General features: G+C 35.5%; 1 protein-coding gene across 4 annotated transcripts; it reads right to left on the reverse strand.

Annotated features, from left to right (window-relative positions):
• Positions 1-978: 978 nt before the first annotated feature.
• DEK (DEK proto-oncogene) lies at positions 979-19464 on the reverse strand. Of its 4 annotated transcripts, XM_015814697.1 has the most exons (11): positions 18648-18800; positions 15805-15938; positions 11219-11320; positions 10706-10815; positions 8538-8632; positions 7470-7590; positions 5857-6054; positions 4879-5014; positions 4137-4285; positions 2842-2910; positions 979-2434 (listed from the first exon to the last, which is right to left on the reverse strand). In XM_015814697.1, the coding sequence occupies exons 1-11, from the start codon at positions 18650-18652 to the stop codon at positions 2423-2425; spliced, it is 1131 nt and encodes a 376-aa protein (XP_015670183.1). In that variant the 5' UTR covers positions 18653-18800; the 3' UTR covers positions 979-2422. The 4 variants fall into 4 exon arrangements, with proteins under 4 accessions (XP_015670183.1, XP_015670185.1, XP_029139742.1 ...); XM_015814699.1 differs by lacking the exon at positions 2842-2910; XM_029283909.1 differs by lacking the exons at positions 979-2434; positions 18648-18800 and adding an exon at positions 19269-19464 and having other exon boundaries at positions 2830-2910.
• Positions 19465-20393: the final 929 nt, after the last annotated feature.

Here is a 20393-nt window from a genome sequence, read left to right on the forward strand (position 1 = left end):
AAACTGAGCATTTATAATTGTTTACTGACCAAACAGACAAAGTAGGATTTTTGTTTTCCTTAGAATGACATACTTAAAAGCCAAGATTATAAATCAATTTGAAGTCCTGATTTTGATTAATCCTATATATTATACATGGGGTCTATTTGCATAACTAGTTTGTTTAAAAAAACGTATGTCAGCATTGTTAATATATACAGGTAAAAGCTACCAACAAGTAAAGGACATAACTGAGAAATAGAATAAGAGTCTAATGCAGTGGTGGCGAACCTATGGCACGTGTGCCAGAGGTGGCACTCAGAGCCCTCTCTATGGGCACTTGCGCCATGCCCCGGAGATGGCAACCGTCCCTCTTCAACCAGCCGCCCGCTAATTCGCCAAGGTCCCACATGGCTGGATGCATCCCAGCACCCATGCACTCACTGGCCTCTGTGTGCAGGGGCTTATGGTGTCAGGCAGCCGCCGCCCCGGCCCCTGCCTCACCTTGCCCTGTGACAATGGCACCCCCGCCCTGCCTTGCCTCACCCCGTAGGACGAGCCTCTTGCCCACACCACCTGCCAGAGACCCCCTGGATCTCCCCCAACCCTGCCCGGCCCCCACAGGCGTCCCTCCCCACGAGCAACATCGAGGTAATCACGGCCACCTTGACCACACCCACCCAATCTGCCATGACCACCACAGCCACGCCCACCCAGTGGGCCATGCCCACCTGGCACCCGACGATAAATAAATGGGTTTTGGGTTGCAGTTTGGGCACTCGGTCTCTAAAAGGTTCGCCATCACTGGTCTAATGAGTTCCTGTGGCAGTTCACGGTTCCTTAGAAATATTTGGAGAATTAATCATTACATTTTTTATTCTTTACAATAATTATTGCTTAGGAAAATGTATACTCATACAAAAGTAAGGTTTCTTGAAATTTTGCTTCATTTAACATAAACAAGGAATAGTTTGTTTGGACACACACAAGCACCTTTGATTCTGTATCAAGTTTTACTGTACATGTATTAAAATATCAGTGTACATTTTCCTTAAAGACATTTATTGAATAAAAAACTGTTACACTCAGCTTAATAAAAATGACTGCATGCAAAGAAAGTGGTAAAAATGATAGAGGTCAATCAATTAACAATATTTTGGAATATAGATCTATGATTCCCTAACTACATATTAGTATATTATTTAAAACCTGCAATCATTTTAATCAATACAGTCATGGAGAAATTAGTTATACTTGATTTCACTTTATGACACATTTATTTGGCATTTGCTAGAACTTTTAACACATGATCATCTGACTCGTTAAAGGATTTTTGTGAACAGGTACTTCATTCCGGAATGGAATAAAAATTTCATGAACAATTATTTGTAAAATTGAGATTTTAATTTAGGAGTATCATACTAAGCAGGAGCCACTTAAATTTAATGTATTTAAGTATGCATACTCTCAATTACAGATTCTGAGAGTTCAAAATAAGGATGCAGTTTTGCAAGAATACTAAACTGTTTAACTGACACCAGATAAATGGTCAATATTCTACTCTGAAATATTAAAAGGGAGATTTTTATTACTACCCACCTTGGAAAAAACATTTTAGAAATCAAAATCATTTTTTTATGAATTAACAATATAGGATATTGCATTAAGTCTTTAGAGGTATAATCCTCTGCACTCAGTTAAAGACTGAAAAATGAGTGAAAATTAAATTTCTTCCAAAAACAAATGTGTTATCTTTTGTATGGTGATTATATTTACTTCCTACTTAATCACAACTTGATTCATAAACACTGATACTGGTCATAAATCATTTAAAACACATTTTTCTTTCTTAACTTGGTTTTAAGCAAAGAAATCTGAAGCTTATATACAAAAGCTTTTAAAAGTACAAAAATAATATCTATTTGTGATTGATCATGCTTTACAATTTTCAGCTGTATACACATGCAAGAGAGTAAAACAGCAGCACTCCTAGTCAGGGCATGTGACCAGCTCCTGATAGAAAATGGGGGTGTATTCAAAATAAATGCCCAATGCTGCAGTATTTAACAGTCTCTGCATGTGTATGCATTAATACAACAGCTTTCATATTGTTCTCTTAAAAAAATCTCTACATTTTACACTAAGACTTACAATAGCTATATGACTACTTTTACAAAGAAATATCATAATGTACAAAGTAAAAGTAGGGGACATGTATTATCATGCAAAATTTAGGAATTATATTAAACTCATTTTTTAAAAAGTTGGTAAATCCCATCAACACTCAGAACATTAAGCCAATAGTCATCTCCGACTAATACTAATACCAAAAGAGCAAAACAAAAATCAGAACAAAAATAATGAAGTTTACATTTTGCTGGTATTTGTAAAATATTTAAATCCAGGAGAACAAGACTGTAGCCTTCATTTTCTTCCCATTAGATCATGAAATGAGCTAAAAAGAAAAGAAAATATTTCATCTTCTATATAAATTCATCTTTCCATGAACACTTTGCTCAGGCTGAAATTTTAACATCTTACTTTAGAGAAAGTTCCCAGAAAATCAACAGGATTTTCAAGTAAATATTAACATTTTTGCTATATTATTATATATCTATAGCATAAGATTAATAAGTGATTAAACAAACATTAAAGCAAGATTACCAAGATGCAATTAAGCACAGAGATAAATAAAAGTTGGGTCTGGTTTCAGTAACTGAGTTTGACAGTTAAACGTTTACCACTCAGTTTTTAAGATTTCTAAAATTTAAATAAATTTATTTACAAAGCCTATCTCAGTGAAGTAAGGCATATATTAGAATTGAAATCTAACATATGATATCTCATTGATCAAGTATTTACCTCTTTCACTGTCTTTTTGATGAATTCTTTTCTGTCAGATAAGTCATAACTGGGATAGTTTTTATATACCTGTAATGATCAATTTAGAATAAGTGTAATCAGTAAAATGGAATGAACCTACTTATGATGGGAAAAGAGGAGGATTTTCTTTTAAGAACTATTTCCTTCAGTATTTTCCTTATTAAGCTATTTGCACTAAGGAAATTACACAATAAGAAGTATTCATGTTCCCAACTATTATATAATATATAATAATAATAAAGTTGGAAGGGACCTTGAAGGACTAGATGACCTTCAAGGTCCCTTCCAACTTTACTACTACTACTACTACAAAACTGAGGAAAACTAGTACTGACTTGCACTCCATTCTACAGTTAATCTTTTCCAGCTCTCATCTTCACATATGGAAAAGAGAAAACTAAGCTAAATATTTACCCTGAAGGTTTACTCTTGTTTGGTTTGATAAAGACATTTAAGAATAGATTAATGTTCCCTATAACTTGGAAAGGCAGGGCTCATATGACCTAGATATTTATCTTTTAAATGCTGTGCTGCTGGACTCCTTATGCTTCTGTCCTATAGCTGATCCTGAGATAGCACAAACCAAAGGAGTCCATCAAACAAAAAGGAGCAGGTATGTGTGTGTTAACACATGACATTGTTGCCAGAAATTGGGCCAATTACTCCTGTGTCCAATCTAACACAGAAGCTAACTGCTGCAGAGGCAGAATAAAGGAAGATTTCTGTGTATATTGCTTGAGATCTCATTAAAAATAGATTTATTTATTTATATTAAAAAAAACCTCAACATATATTACAGAAGAGCTATGAAAGAGAAAATATACAAATCAATACTGAAAGTGTCAAATTAGGACTGGAAGGCTCATATTTAGAATTCTGTTCCATTATGATTCTCATTAGTGACCATGGGCCTATCAGTATATCTCACCACAGAACCCTACTTTTTTCTATACAATTCATGTGTTGTTGATGGCCAAGTAGGCAAAACACAAGTACAGGCCTTTTTATCATGCATGCTGCATTCTCTTTTGTACTATATACTATATTTTCTTTTATGCAGGGTAGTCTGTAATATGTAATAAAGTTTGGTTGACTAATTATATTTCAGCACCTCACTGGGCTGATTTCAAGCATTAAAGGGAGGGCAAGGAAGAAGGAGACTTTATATCCCTGCTGCAAAGGCAAAACTACAGAAATATATGGATCTTTATTCTTAATCCTGAAGTCTAAATACATACAGTAAATAGTATACAAAATAAATGTCAAATGTATACCTCTTTACAAATTTGTTTCATAGTAACTTCCTCCAAATTTGCATCAGCAAGTAGTTTCTTCACAGTTTCTTTCAATTCTTCATTTGTGGGTGGCTTTTTCAATTTTTTAATTAAAGGCTCGTCATCTGAACTATTCTCAGATTCACTTTCTAAATGAAAAATATTTTGTTAAAATGCAGATAACTTTTTTCTTCCCACCAGTCAAATTTAATTTTGAATGAAATTGCAAATTAGTTCATATTAAGGAAAACTTTACGTACTGGGATTTTTCAACGAGAAACAATCAAACAGTAAAAGATATCTTTAGATTTCTTTTCTCCTGTCTCATACCCTCCAACTTTACTATTTCTCAACCAGTCATCTCTGGGTTCTTTTCACCCACTATACTGTAGATGGGAAAGGATATTCAAGATCATGTTTGATCTCTAATATGGTTGATTCCTCTGAAAAACAATTCCTCCTAACCTGATAGGAACAAATTCAAAATTGCTCTAGTTTCCATCCAATAGCTATAAACCATGTGATTGAAGATGTTTAATAAAAACCAAGTTCAGTATTTCCAATTGGCCTACCAGGACATTTCCTTTTGGTCCCAACAACCAAAATGAACATTAAAAGCCATGAAATAGTACAAAATATTTTGAGAAATTAAAGTGGCCTTGCTCCTCAAAAAATATACATAATTTGAAATTAGTTTTTTGTCAGCTTATAATAACTTAGATTTTATGAATGGTGGACTTACCTTTTTTGGAAGAATTTTGACTCTTCTTGGTTGTACTGCTATCTGCTTTCTTAACATTAGCATTTTTTGAACCCTTTTTGCTTTTTGAAGCTACTTTTTGTTTGGGTTTTTCTTTCTTTGTTGTTTTTTTAGGTCGCTGTGAAGTAGGTAGAAAGCATAGTAAAATTTAGTTCAATATCAGTTTTAAATATGCTGAACTAATGCAAATTTAATGCTAAAGAAATAAAATAAAAATGTAACCCATTTAAACTCTCTCTATATGCTTTACCTGTCCAATATCTGTGGCTTGTTAAAACAGGCGTTTCTATTTTTTTTTAGTATGCAAAAAGATACATTATAGAACAGTGATGGCGAACCTTTTAGAGACCGAGTGCCCAAACTGCAACCCAAAACCCACTTATTTATCGCAAAGTGCCAGGGCTGCATTAGCATTGTGGGGGCGTCAGGGGAGGTGTGGGGGCCTGGCCCACTGGGTGGGCGTGGCTGCAGTGGTCACGGCAGACTGGGTGAGCGTGGCCAGGGCCAGTCCCTCGCCATCTCCAGGGCGTCCCCTTGGGGCCGCCGCTTGCTCGCTCACTTCCTGCCCCGACACTTCCAAATGCCACGTGCTCACTACTCTGGCGAACTCTGCTGGGACAACGGTGCGCGTGCCCACAGAGAGGGCTCTGAGTGCCGCCTCTGGCACGCGTGCCATAGGTTCGCCACCACTGTTATAGAACAAGCAGAGTTGTACCTAGACATCTGATACATAGATAATTTTGTCCTTAAAATAACAATGTTATAACATTATAAACTGCCATTTATAACTGCCATTATTCAGCAATTCTTTTAAGAATCATTTATAATATTAATATATCTTAAATGCGATAAATTTAAGGTATTTTGGGACTATCTGTAACTAACTGATCCCTTGCTGTTGCCATTTAACTTAATTTACAGATGAGAGTATAATTCTTCTTTAGCACATATTATTTGTACCAAGGTTTTTTCCTCTTCTTCACTTTCTTTATCTTCCTCAGATGATTCATCTTTCCTTTTCTTTTCATCATCCTCACTACTAGATTCATCTGTCAGGATTTCAGGACATTTGGTGCGTTTGGCTTTCCGTGCTGTTCCAGAGCTACTACGTTCTTTTTTACCGCCTTTTTTGGATGTTCTCTTGGATTTTGGCAATGGCTATTAAATATTGAAAATGAAGTAATTTTAAAAAAACCAACCAAAGTAGTTTCATAATCTATACATACCATAGGAAATACTGCAACTTAACTAACTTTGATGATTGTTCCTATTTTAGAATTTTTTGAGGGGAAAATAGTTTTATAGGATTATAGGTTTACTTTAAGTGAATCAACATTTTATGACTTTCTGAATTGTTTTGTGTTAACTTTAGTTTTCAATACATTTTATTTATTTTATGTTTTCATAGTTTTATTATCCTCAACTTATTTTTGCTTTTGTCTGTTAACCTCCTAATTCATTTTGTATGGAAAGTCATGCTATAAATCAGATAATAAATATATATTTTTTAAAAAAAGAACTGAGTAAGAATTTAGCCCCCATTCAGAGTAAATATTGAATGTTACATATCAGTGACCGTTTTGATACATTTTTGGGAAGTGCTCTGTAAGTGGGCAGTAACTCCAAGAAAGTTGGTTCCACAGAAATTCAGCAGAAGATTCTAAAAAGCAGAGTTTAAGGGTTTTTATTCCCTGCTTGAAGAGGATTATTTCTTTACAATTTGCATTCAGTCATTGGTCTCATGGATTCTGGGGATCTGAGACACTGACTTTCTATTATCTATATTTCTATTATCTATAGAGATTAGGAAAGATTGAAGAGGTAAGGAGAATACAGTTTTATAAAATTAATATTACAGAAAAAATCTTAAAAATACTTTATGAACTATAGTTTTGTTCTAATTGGCTACTTCAATTCACATCTATTTTCTGTTTTTTAAAAAGGGAAAAAATAAAGAAATAACCTAATAATTTGAAAAATAAGCCCCACTAAAATGTTTTATTTTCAAGGCATGTTAGTGCAACTCTAAGATCTTCACATGCCCTCAATATTTATATGACTTTCCACTCATGCACTACTATAGCTTATCAGTTTGTTGCATCTGCTTTCAGAAAATGCGACCCTACAAATATATCTAAAATAAACAGTCATTGAAAAGGTTGCAAATCATATACTTCTATTGTTAATAGAATCATGAAGACATAATCAACCCATTCAAATAAGCATTTGTAGATGCAGGGCAACTCTTGAAAGTAACAATTTTTAGTAACCTTACTGAGGCTAAAAAGGCATTTGATTTGTTGTTGAAAGTTACTATAGATAAACTTTAGTATCAATCTCAAATATCTCACCCGTATAATTGTGTCCTAAGCCATGGCACATGGGTATGCATATAATAAATAAAGCATTAGTGTAATTTTGTGCTAACAGCAAGGCTCAGGAGAAACAGCTGTAAAAAACCAAGCACAACATCCTATCTTTTTTGTTATAGGGAGCAATATTAATATCTTCAAATTATGTCTTAAGCCCCATTTTAGATTAGATTAAAACAATGATTTATGAATAGCTCTCACCTTGCCTGAAGGTTTTGGATGCATTAGGAAATTTAAAATTCTTGCTAGCAGTTCACTGTTAACTCCTGATCTTTCCAAATCAAGAACTTCACATATGCTTTTTAGCATTGCATTTCTGTATCTGTAAAGAAACACACTTTATTAAACATGTTTTAAAAGTATTTACTAAATATGTAAAACAAATAGACAATGTATTAAATATAGGTAATATAAAAATGTGGGATATATATATATATATGTGTGTGTGTGTGTGTGTGTGTGTGTGTTTGTGTGCATGCACAAGCACAAGTACATGCTTATGCACTATACACACACGCATACAAAATCCTTGGTAGTCCAATATATTTAAAATGCAGAAAGGCCTCCAAGCCCTTTCAAACTTTAATCAACACTCCTAGGTTAATATGTTTTATGCTTCTCTTTTAGCCCCCATACAACATATCCAAATCACTCACATGAATCAAGTATTCTTAAAATTAGTGAAAATGCAAATATTAACAATTGTTCTGTTACATGCTCTATACATGAAGTAAAATTGCACAAAAAGTTCTCTTAAACATAAATACCAATACAACTTGAAAACTATGGAAGACCCTACAGTTAATACAAATAACTAGAGAAAACATTAAAATTTGACAGTAGAGGACCATTAATATTTCTTCCAAAATAAAAGTTGGTCTTTCAGCAAATCCTTAAATATGAATATGATTATATTGCTAAATTCCTAAGCTAAAATTTCCAAAGCAACAAAGGCAACTAATATATTGACTGGATTGCATTTTAAATGTACAGATGTAAAAACCTATTCTCAAAGCTACACTGCTGTAAACACTATCAGCAACAATGTAATGTTTTAGTATAATTTAAGGTAATGATTAAGTTTTGTTTATTTTTTTAAACATAAGCTATGTTAGAGAATAATGTCAAATTATATTACATTATATTCACAGATATGATTTGAAATATTTGTACAGGGACGTTACTAATTGAATTTTGTTCTGGGAATGCACATTTGGCTCCAAATATTTTGAACATTGATTATATTGCTTAAACATGTTAAAGTCTCACTTTTTCAGCATTTCTTCCTTTTTCTTGTATTGATCACTTCCTTTTTCAAATGGAAAGCCACTGAACTGTCCTACATTCTTTTTCAATGAAGCAACCTAAAAAAGAATACAGTCGGTCAGTATAAAATAATATTGCAATGTTCTTTATTTTATCTAATTGTCAAAATATCGAAGTACAAATGTATAGCCTTAAAATCAGACAGTAAAACTGTCATGTCAGCTTTGACTAAGTTCTAAATATATAACAATGAAACTATAGATAGTCCTTGATATACAATCATAATGGATTCTGCCCATTAAGAGGAGCTAATTCTGGCTGCACAAGACCAAGCCTTAAGAAGAAATGCACACAAAGAGACAGAACTGAAAAAAGCAACAGATAGCAAACGCTGCCTCTGCAAAGAAGCTGAAGAAATGGTGAGCCACCCAGTTAGTTGTTGCAAAATCGCACAGACTGAACTACAAATGATATGACAAAGTAGCAACAATGATGCATTGGAAGATCTCCAAGAAATACCAAGAATTGTTAGGACCATAAAAGAAACAATGTAATAGAAAATAAAAAAGTTAAACTGCTCTTAAGAAGTTAAAGTGCTCTGGCAGACAAGCATCTACCACATAACCATTGTTGATAAGAAAGACAAAAATGTCTGGATAATGCACATGGCATGCCTGGTCACAGTAGAATAGGAGAGAAAGAACTGGAGAAAATAACAGAATACAAACATCTGCAAATAGAAATAACATGACTGTGGCAAAAGAAAGCAAATATAGTAACAGAATAGGCACCTTGGGGGCAGTACCAAAAATCTGGATCACTTGAACAGAGCAGCATCAGCATTGACAAAATCACCACCAGCCAATTGCAAAAGGCAGAACAGCTTATATCTTGTCACAATACCTTTAACCTTTAATATCATCAAATAACATCTGCCTATCCTTGGGAAGGAGTTGATAGGTGGACAAAAACATCTGGCTGTGTGACGAACCGTAATAATAAAAAACATTTGGGATTTGTTACAAAAACTGAATTGAACTTTGACCCAGCACTAGCAGATCCCATATTTATCAACATGACAAACAGAAAAATATTTTTATAAATAGAAAAATATCTATTTGAAAGCCTAGAGATAAGGATTCAAGGAAACCTGTAGCCAATTTTACATTGCCAATAGGTATGAACACTTACTTTTCTTGAATAGCAATTTCTTTTGCAATTATTATTTGTTTTGGAAATGAAAGAAAACTGAGATCAAATACAGATGGTCCTCGACTTATCACAATGAAGCCCACAATTTCAGTCATAAGTTATTGCCGTCATAGGTTGAAGCACACATAATTGGAGCTAATTTTATGACCATTTTTACAATGATTGTAAAGCTGGTAACTGCAGTCATTAAGCAAATCATGTGGTCATTAAGAGAATCCAGCACATCCAGTGGGATTTTTTTTTGTGCCATTTTCTGCTGGAAAATATTGAAAATCACGGTCACACAACTGGACAACTCTGCAACCAGTCATGTATGTGAGCCAGTTGCAAAGCACCCAAAATGTGATCAAAATAAACATGGGGGTGTGGGTGCAGCAGTTATAACTTTGAGAATGGGTCGTAAGTAGCTTTTTTGAAGTCCATCATAACTTTAAATGGTTGTTGAGTGACCTATTGAAAGTCAAGGATTACTGGTAACCAAAAGATAAACAATGTAATTCTAAGAAGCATAAATAAAATATGTGTCTCACCAGAAAGAGGCTCACCTGGTATTTACCCGGACTAGGGCCTTTATGGTAATGCCTCCAATACTCTTGGAATTCCCTCCACTTAATCTGCCTTTACTGTGGTGTCTGAGGAATTTACTTTTATAGCTTAGCATTTCCCCTATAGAAGACTTGTTTTCAATCTGCTTTTAAGACTGATGCCATGTTTTTATGAGCCAATTTCTAATAGTTTTAACTATTTATGGTTTTGTTATTTTGTTTACATTGTTTATTATGTTTTCAATTTTGGATGTGACTGGACTTTACTGGGTTATATTGCAAATTGGTATAGACTTCCACTGATAACATGCAGCATATAAATGTGCTCAATCTAGGAAATGGTGTGATTTCATATAATCATCATATATAAACTTAAAACAGTATAAATGAAAAGCATGTTATCAGATTTCTTACTGTGCCTGGTCTGTTGTAAAGAAGTTTGTGCAAATTTCGAAGTTCATCAGTTTTCTTCTTGCTTAAAAAGTATTGTATTCTTTCGATTTCACAAAGTTTTTGACCCTTTCCTGAAAAAGCAAACATGTTATAATAATCAAAGTTACACTTTTTAGCCAATAGGTTATTTGCTTTAACCAAAGCCCATCACCATATAAAGGATAAAGAATAGTTAAAATTCAACAACCAAGGCTCCTAAGTTTACTAAAAACAATCAATGAAGTTATCTTGTATGCTGACAAGCAATAAAACCTTGTAATAATATTTGGGAACAGTCTCTTAAAAGTTTATCAGGATTTATCGCAATACTGCTTCAAAATAAACATTAAAAATGTCCCAAATATCTAAACATAGGATAGTTTAGAAAATTACAAGTGTGATCTTCCATACTATATACACAAAGGTTTTCTCTTTAATTAATACTTGTTTGACTTCAAACAAAGAAAAGCATAATATGCAAAATAAATAGCTTGCCTGGTGTAATTGTAAAAGGTTCCTTCTGTAATGAAGACACCTGCATTGTCAATCTTTCTACTTTCTTCTTCTCTCGCTTTCCTTCAACAATGAGGCTCTTTTCTGAAAGACAATTGATACTTTCATGAAGTCAGGAAAGTGGTTGAAATTACTGCACACAATAGACAAAAATAAAGTAATATGTGGGCTTAAGAGTATATGTGTCACTTGAAAAAGCATTCGTACTGGCAAATTAAGAGTCAGATGTACTGAAGCTCAAATAATTTAGCAACTGATTCACCGAATAGAATAGAACAGAACAGAATGTCCTATAGTGCCATCCCAAGGGGAGGAGTTGAAACAGTTTATATTCAGAATGTGAGAAGTCTGTAGATATCTTCTCAGCCCTCCTGACCTGTGCAATATACAGGTCTTCTATGGAAGATAGTCCGCTTGCAATTGTTCTTTCTGCAGTCCTAACTATCCTTTGGAGTCTGTACCTGTCCTGTTTGGTTGCTGTACGAAACCAGAGTTATAGAAGTACAAATGACTCAAGAACTCCTCTGTAAAACTGTACCAACTGCTACTGGGGCAGTCTGAACCTCCTGAACTGATGCAGGAAGAACATTCTTTGTTGTGCCTTTTTAATTAGGGTTCCAATGTTAGGGATCCATTTCAAGTCCTGGGAGATTATAGAACCCCAAAATTTGAAAGTCTCTATTTCTGATACTGTGCTACTGAATATAGTAAGAGATGGTAGAATAGGGCTCCTCCTAAAATCCATTTTCATCTCTACAGTTTTAAGTGTGTTCAACTCCAGATTGTTCTGGCTGCACCACACGGCCAGTTGTTCAACCTCCTTTTATATCTTGTATCGTCTGCAAACTTCAGTACTTTAACAGAGGGATTCCTAGAGATGCAGTCATTGGTATATAGAGAAGAGCAATAGAGAGAGCACACAGCCCTGAGGGGCTCCTGTGCTAATTGCCCAAGTACTAGATGTAATTTTCCCTAGCTTCACCTGTTGCTTCCTATTTGTCAAAAAGCTAATAATCCATTTACAAGTATGGACAAGCACAGTGAGCTGAATCAGTTTAGAGTAAATTTTTTTGGGAATGATGGTATTGACTGCCAAGCTGAAGTCTACAAAAAGGACCTCTGCACAGGTCCTAGGAGATTCAATATGTTGCAAGATGTAGTGTAATGCCATATTGACAGCATCATCTATCATCCTATTTGCTCAGTAGGCAAACTGCAAGGGGTCTAACAGTGGATCCATGATGACTTTCAGGTGGGCCAGCACTAACCTCTCAAAGATCTTCATAACTACAGATGCCAGAACAATCGTCCTAAAGTCATTCAGCTCCCTGCTGGAGGATTTCTTAGGAAATGGGATAATGGTAGAGAGTTTGAAGCAAGAAAGGACATAACACAGTTCCAATGATTTATTAAAGATCAGGGTGAAGATGGGGGTCAGTTATTCAGCACAAGCTTTCAAACAAGGAGTTACTCGGTTTGGGCCTGGAGTTTTTCTGATCTTTTGTCTATGAAATAGATCTCACACATCTTTTTCTAAGATCACCAGAAGTAGGGGACCCAGAGGGATGGAGATAGGTGTAGGAAATTTGGCTACTGTTGGTGTATATAAGGTGGGGAAGGTAGTGGTAGATGACAGTGATCTCCTTTCAAACCTACAGTAGAACACATTCAGTTGATGATTCAGTGGAATTTTATGTGTTATCTCCTATCAAGTACTTTCAATACACTTTGAAATTTAAGGATCATGAAAATACAGCATAATTTATGATGTTATGTTAACCAAGTAACAGGTCCTCTGTTTATTTGTTTGCATTCTACACCATAGAATGAATCCAGTGAGTATGATGAATCTCATGTCAACCAGAGAACCATGCTATAAATAAATGAAAATCAACACATTTCCCTGCATGACTCAATATTGGCATTATACACATAGAAAATAATTATTGTAGTTTAACATCAAATGCTGATTTCCATATGTTCTGATGCTTGAAAATGATAAAGCATAGGTTAAAAATACTGTCTCTTATTGCAAAGTTTGGAACTAAAAGTATAACTTAAAGAAGGAAACCTAAAAAAGTTAAACTGGGGATGCTAATGAAAATATCGAGAGGCATTTAAAACTAATTTTATTATATTTGCATAACTAACAATATACAAAAAAAAAATAAAATCCAGGCCCTGGAAGTGAATAAATTTCAGCTGGAACAATTCTATAGGGGTAAAACTCTCTACTTTGTCTTAATATTTGTATATTTTTTTCTATACCTCAAGTATATTTACCGGTATACTGTACTTTCTTCACTGCTGCCTGCAAATTAGGAAGTGCATTGTTTGTTTTTTGGGGACCAAAAGATTTTGCAGATAGATGCAATCACAACATATGAATCTTTAATCCCAAATAGACTAGCAGGTATTTAATAAACACTACACACAAATATGAAATACTATATGTTCAAAAGCTTTTTTAGATAGCGGAAGACATAAAGCAAATAGCAACAAAACATTTTCTCTATATATTATAGATAGCTATGCTTCATTTCTCTTAAGCATGAGTGAATATAATTAATAGAAATATTTTAAATTAAATCACTGGAAATGAAAATATTACCTCCCAACATGTTATCAAATATTGCTTGACATTCAACTAAGCGTTTACACAAATAGTTCAAATAAAAGAACTAAACTTATTAGAGACTTAATGCAAAGCTCAAACTTTTTGGTGCCATGACCTGCTAAATTAAATACATTTGTGTGACAAGTCCTTTCCATAAATAGAAATGTCATAACAAAGTGACATGGTTCATGCTATGCCTGCATAAGCCCAGACAATGGGAGCCCTGTCAAAGTATAGTCTGACAATTTTATTCAGGGAGAGTGGAGTTGTATACATTCATTTATTATTTACAGGTAGCTTAGAATCATTCATTTGGTGACTGTTTGATGTTACAACAAAACTAAAAAAAGTGACTTATGACCAGTTTTCACAACATCTCCATGGTTATGTGATAAAATTTAGGCACTTTAGGAAACGGCATGCATTTCAGAAACGGCATGCATTTCTGATGGTTGCATTGTCCTGGGGTCATGTGATCACCATCTATGACCTTCCCAAGCCAGATTTGTTGCGACCACATGATTCACTTAACAACTGCAGTGATTTATTTAACAACTGAGTCAAAAAAGGTAGTAAAATAGGGCATGACTCATTTAACCACTGCCTTGCTTAGCAACGGAAAAATTGGGCTCAATTGTGATTGAAAGTCAAGGATTACCTGTAGTATGGTGTAGCCAATATAGGCTACTTCTTTTGTCTATTTCAGGAGGAATCTTTTTGGTGCTTAATCCCAGAAGCCCCTTTGGAGGAATCTAAGTCAGCAGGACAACTTCCTCCACTAGCTTAGCCATCAGTCCCACACAGGCAAGCAATCTTAAGGCAGAAATCAGAGCCAGACCTTGTGCCTGACCTGAGATCAGTGACTTGGTAAATCTTGCATAGGTGCATTGGCACCGATAGTATAGAACTTTCATCAGCACATTTCTTCAAAGATAGTCTGTCTTCACTCCTGGGCAGTATAAACACTGGGCATGCCAGTACCTGTTGAAGTAGGATAGTAACTTAGCAACAGGAAAGGCCTATGGGAAACAGCTTTTTTTTCTTGGTCCTATGGCAGATCTACAAGCACCAACAGTGAAACGAGACTGCTTGTACCAGGAGTGTATCTTTGTTCCTCTTATGTAAGCAGAAATGATATTCTGATATCTTTCACATTGGGAAGTGCATTCCCTTTCAGGCAAATCTGGTGAGGTTTATGAGACTTACTGTTACTGTTTCTTTCCTCTATTCCCTGTCTGAAAGTAGCAATTCTCTTTGTGCAAGATTGGCTTGTAAATAAATACAAGTAGTTCTTGACTTACAACAGTTCATTTAGTGACCGTTCAAAGTTACAACGGCACTGAAAAAAGTGACTTATGACCATTTTTCACACTTATGACCATTGCAGCATCCTCATGGTCACGTGATTTACATTTGGATGCTTGACAACTGATTCATATTTATGATGATCTTTTGCGACTTTCTGACAAGCAAAGTCAATGGGAAAGCCAGATTCACTTAACAACCGTGTTAACTAATTTAAAACTGCAGTGATTCACTTAACAAATTTGGCAAGTAAGGTCGTAAAATGGGGCAAAACTCACTTTAAAAATTTCTCACTTAGCAAGTTGTAAGTAAGTTGTTGTCACTCGTAAGTTGAGGACTACCTGTAGCTTTATCAATGCCAAACCATGCTTCCACTCAGCCTCGACAAAGTGACAGTTTCTTTGAAGAATGAGCATGATCCCCCACCTTTTAATGTGACTACTGAGGGTCACATCTTACAATTTGAAGTTCCCCATCTTAATGTACAATGAACAGAAAGTAAACATAAAAGATTTCTTCACTGTTCTCTACAAGCTACAATAAACTGCATTCTGGGGAGTTTCTACCTGAAAGTGACAAGGAGCCAGAAGAGGACAGAATCTGAAAATAGTTTGCTGTCTATACAGCAGTTTGTATTTCAGTTTACCTTTTTCCTCTTCTTCTTCTTCCTCCTCTTCATCGTCCTCACTATTTTCAGCTTTGTTTTCAGTTCGTGGTTCTCTTTTTTCTGTTTGTTCAGTAGAAAGTAAATCACCTTTTTCAGACATATCTGCTTTTTTTCTGCACAGAAGATATAGGGGAAAATATCAGCTTAGTATGAAGCACTTTATTACTACTACTAGCACTGAGATTTTTAACACACAGCAGCAGTGTTGCACCTTCTAGCACAAAGGTTCATACAATGTGCATAGTCATAATTAGTTTATTTTTGGCTTAGAATAACATGTGAGTCTACTCATTACCATTTAATGTTATATACTTATTAGGTCACTTATATTTGTTCCACAAACAATGATTAAAATGTCCTGCTTTACCATTATGTAAGCTGTTACTGTCTTTCAAATTTTCTTACAGCACAAGAAGCAGTTCCTAAGACTAGATAGGGATTTGTTATATAACCTATTAAATACAGCCCCAAATCTCATGTGAATATTTTGCTGTAAATTCAACATTATTAGCTATATGATTTATCTACAAGATAAACATGCGGATAAAGACAAACTACTGGTAAATAAAACAAATGTATAATCTATTGAATAGTTTTATGACATCAAAGGTAAAATGCAACATGTATTTCCAGGATGAAATGGGTAAAAGAAAATATAATACATTATTATTATATATTAAATTTATTTGTTCCCCATCTCACAGGTATGCTAAAAGCAATCAATTTTTATCTTTACTATTGGTATCTTATATTACTTTATTGTTTGCGTTTATATGTACACTGAGAGCTTATGCACTGGAGACAAATTCCTTGTGTGTCCAATCATCTGGCCAATAAAAAATATTGAGTTGAATTGAAATACATTGATCTTTACATGATACCCTGATTTATTCAATATAATTCTTAGCTGAACTGCTTTGTCTATAAACTTAGCAATTCTGCTAACAATGTATACGTTAGAACCTAAGAGGAAATAGGACCATGTGCGATTCAGGTCTCAATGGGCAGTCCTTTCATGTATGGATTTTAAACATCTAAGCTTAAAAGGGGCATGTAGTTGACAAACAAACAACATATGATATCTTGATATGTTCAATGGCTAGGGCACTGCATGCATATATTCTCACATATGGGAAGATGGAAGCACCCAAATTTGCCCGGAATCCAAAAACTTAAATCTTGCTCTAGAGTAAGCTGTTCTGCAAATTATGTAAAATATATTCGGTGTTAAATACACTAAAGAATAGAAAGATGCATTCAAAATAATGCTTTATAGAATACAATTTCAAATTATTATATCCTGATTCTAGAGATTTCCAGTTACTTAAGTAGAATTGGATAATATGACTCCCACACACAAAAGGAAATTAATCAAAATTGTCTTAGAAAACTATTACTAAAACTATTATTTACTTCCAGAAAATTAAGTTCGGAAATTTTTGCTTTCTGAAGCAAGTCAAAACTGTTTTGTAGTGCAGCTTTGCACATAATTCTGAACCAGATAAGACCTTTGTCTCTCGTCTATAAAAAAAAAAAAGGCAATGGATCACTCAATATATTATTCAACACATATTTTAAATTGGTATTTGAGGTATATCTGCTTGGTAAGTTTTATACAGGGGCAGACAGAATTCCAAATAAACACTTATACTGAATTTAGTCAATTCTTGGCTAATATGTGTAGAATCGGTATCAAAAAAATTCAGATGTATAGATAGCAACCAAGATAGACTTAAAATCCTTGTTCATTTTGACCAAGTCACTATTATACATAAGAACATAATAAAGATCAAATTAGACCATAATCAACTGAATATATATGGGCACCAAGCAAGAAAACTAGAGTAGAGTCCTCCAAGTGCATTTACCAAAAACTGATAGTCAAGTTGGATACTGCTTTACAATGATGAGAGCCTTATGTTGTATTTCTCCTTTTAAAATTGTCTAAGTTAGTGAAGCTTTGCATTAAATAATGTAGTTTATTTACAATATTCAGAACTTTTGAGAAGTGAAATATAAGTTATATAGCTTTGGAAACCAAGCTGCTTAAATAAGGATATGGGAGTGTTCCTTGTAATGCTAAATAATAAACTTCAATATGTCATTCTGTGTCTGATTTTCACATTCTGTGTCTGATTTTCATTCTTCACCTGAATTGGCAATTCTTGCTAAATTTGCAGATATAAACAGACTATTTTAAGGGGCCACTTCATGCAATTATGGAGCAAGCGTGCAACAGATGAATTTGTACAACATGCTTACCAACTGAATTACTTAATGGAAATAACCAATCATCTGGTCTTGTGTAATACTCCATACCATACCATAAAGTAACCATACCCAGTACATTTTTCACAGAATGTCAGACTAAAATACAACTGGTTGTTTTTTGATGCAGTATTGATACTTGCAGATTGTCAGCTCATAGAAACAAAACATATTTTTCCAATAACACCAAAAAGGAATTTAACTCTTTCTGAATTGCATTGTACTTTTCAGCTAGCTTCAATGCGTTAACTTTTAGCAGCTAGCTATTTGGAAACAAATTCACTGATAGTTGGGAGATGGATAATACCTGCAGGGAGTATCATCACGGTGAGATACGCTGCAAATAAATGTAGTAGTAGTAATAATAATAATAATAATAATAATAATAATAATAATAATAATAATAATAATAATAATAATAATAATAATAATAATAATAACCACCAAGAGGCTACCAGTGGGAAATCAAAACACACCCATCTTCCCCTCAGAACTGCAAACCCCAATAACTTGTGAAAGTCAGTTTTTTTTTTCTTTTTCTCACCCCAACCTACCTCATGGGGTTGCTGTTGTGGAGAAAATAGGAGATAAGAGTATTAAGTCTGCTCGCCTGAGTTTTAAAGCAGAAGGAGATTGCAGGTAAGGAATTACACGGACGTGAAGAAGAGGAAGAGCATCGAAGCCAAGGAATTACACGAAGGAAGAGGAGGAGAATAATAACAACAACAACACAATATTGCGGCCGAGGAATTACACGGAAGTTTCCACGGCGTCCCCAAGTGGCGAACGGATCAGGAAGGTGCCTTCCTCTACCGAGATCTATTCCATTTTAGTACCACTGCTTGCTTAAAGACCACATAGGCTCCGGTAGCCTCGGAAGTCAGAGCACAGAGCCCCGGGCAGCTGGCGAGCACTCTTGACAGAAAACAGGATTCCGGCGGGAAACAGTTCGAGCCGCGGAAAACGTCAGGCCTCGCGCCGGCCGGAATTGGAAGTCCACTCTGAAGGGAGTAGGGAAGAAAAGGCGCTGAGGGACTCTCCCTTTTCCTGACGGTTCTATGGGGCACCGCGGTAGGGTCCCGGCCGGGCTTCGGACACTAGCACCGTCCCTCCGGTCGGGCCTGTCACAAGAATCTTCTTTTTGGCCGTTATCCCGACAACACCGAAACACCCACCTCGTCGCCGACGGACACCTCTAAGAAAACGGGCCCAGCAAGGGACGGAGACGGCCCCGGACGGCGACAAAGCGAAACGCTTCGGGAGGCACGACGGAAGAGGAGTTTGTGTGTGTGTGTGGGGGGCTGATATTGGCGTTACTCGCTTCCTCGCCGAAAATCAACAACGTTTCAAAATGGCGGGTTGTCAAAGGGGAAGAAGGAAGCGGGAAAGCGCCGGCCAATAGATGCTCAAGAGGTAGTCCGAATGAGGCGGGGTTAGAAAATGATGGGCAGGAGCGTTGAGAACGAGTCAAGAGACGTTAATTTCGAGGAGAGCATGCGGAGCATGCGCAGAATCGGAACGCTGCCTGACAGAGAAGGCGGAGCTCTGCGAGAACACCTGCAATTGCCCGCGTGCTTTGTTTTTGTTTCTCAGTTGCAAGGTGGAAGTTGCATTCCCTTCCAAATCCAGAGAATGAAGGAGGGCTGAGCTCCTTTCTGAGAGCTCAGCTTTTTCCCCCCCTTTAAACTCAGTGGGGGAGTATGTGATTTGTTTAGTGACTTGTAGGAGCGAGCGAGAGAGAGAGATTTCATTATTCAATTTTTGTGCATAGAGTAATCTTGCTGCAGATACCACACTTAAGTAACGATTTCTCATAATTCTTGTTCAATGTTCATAAAACCCAACAGAAACAATTCTGGCTTCATCGTAGTATTAATTTGCTATATTAATTTTTATCCCAGAGCTGTAATTGCACTCAACAACGAACTAAAGGGCCACCATCAGTGAACTGTTGGACAGCATTACTTGGTCTGTTGTGTGGATGTTGGGTGGTTTTAGGGGTGGGAATTGTGGTGGGGGGGAGTGTGTTTGGGGATTATGTGTGTGGGACTTGGTTTTTGGGTGTCAAGTAAATTTCGTTGTATATGTATACTATGTACACACATACAATGACAATATAATAAACTAAACTAATTAGGATTTGTACCTCTTTGCTTTTTCACAGGTCCGCCATGCAGGACAGAAGATCCTCTTTTTATTTTTACCCTTTCAACATTGGTTTGGTATTCCTTTATATAATTTTCTCAGCTTGATTGGTGTCCGATGATATATCATTTTATTAAAAAAATATTTTAAATTGT

This window comes from Protobothrops mucrosquamatus, unplaced genomic scaffold, assembly GCF_001527695.2.
Source record: "Protobothrops mucrosquamatus isolate PMUCROS unplaced genomic scaffold, P.Mucros_1.0 scaffold276, whole genome shotgun sequence".
Lineage (NCBI taxonomy): Eukaryota > Metazoa > Chordata > Lepidosauria > Squamata > Viperidae > Protobothrops > Protobothrops mucrosquamatus.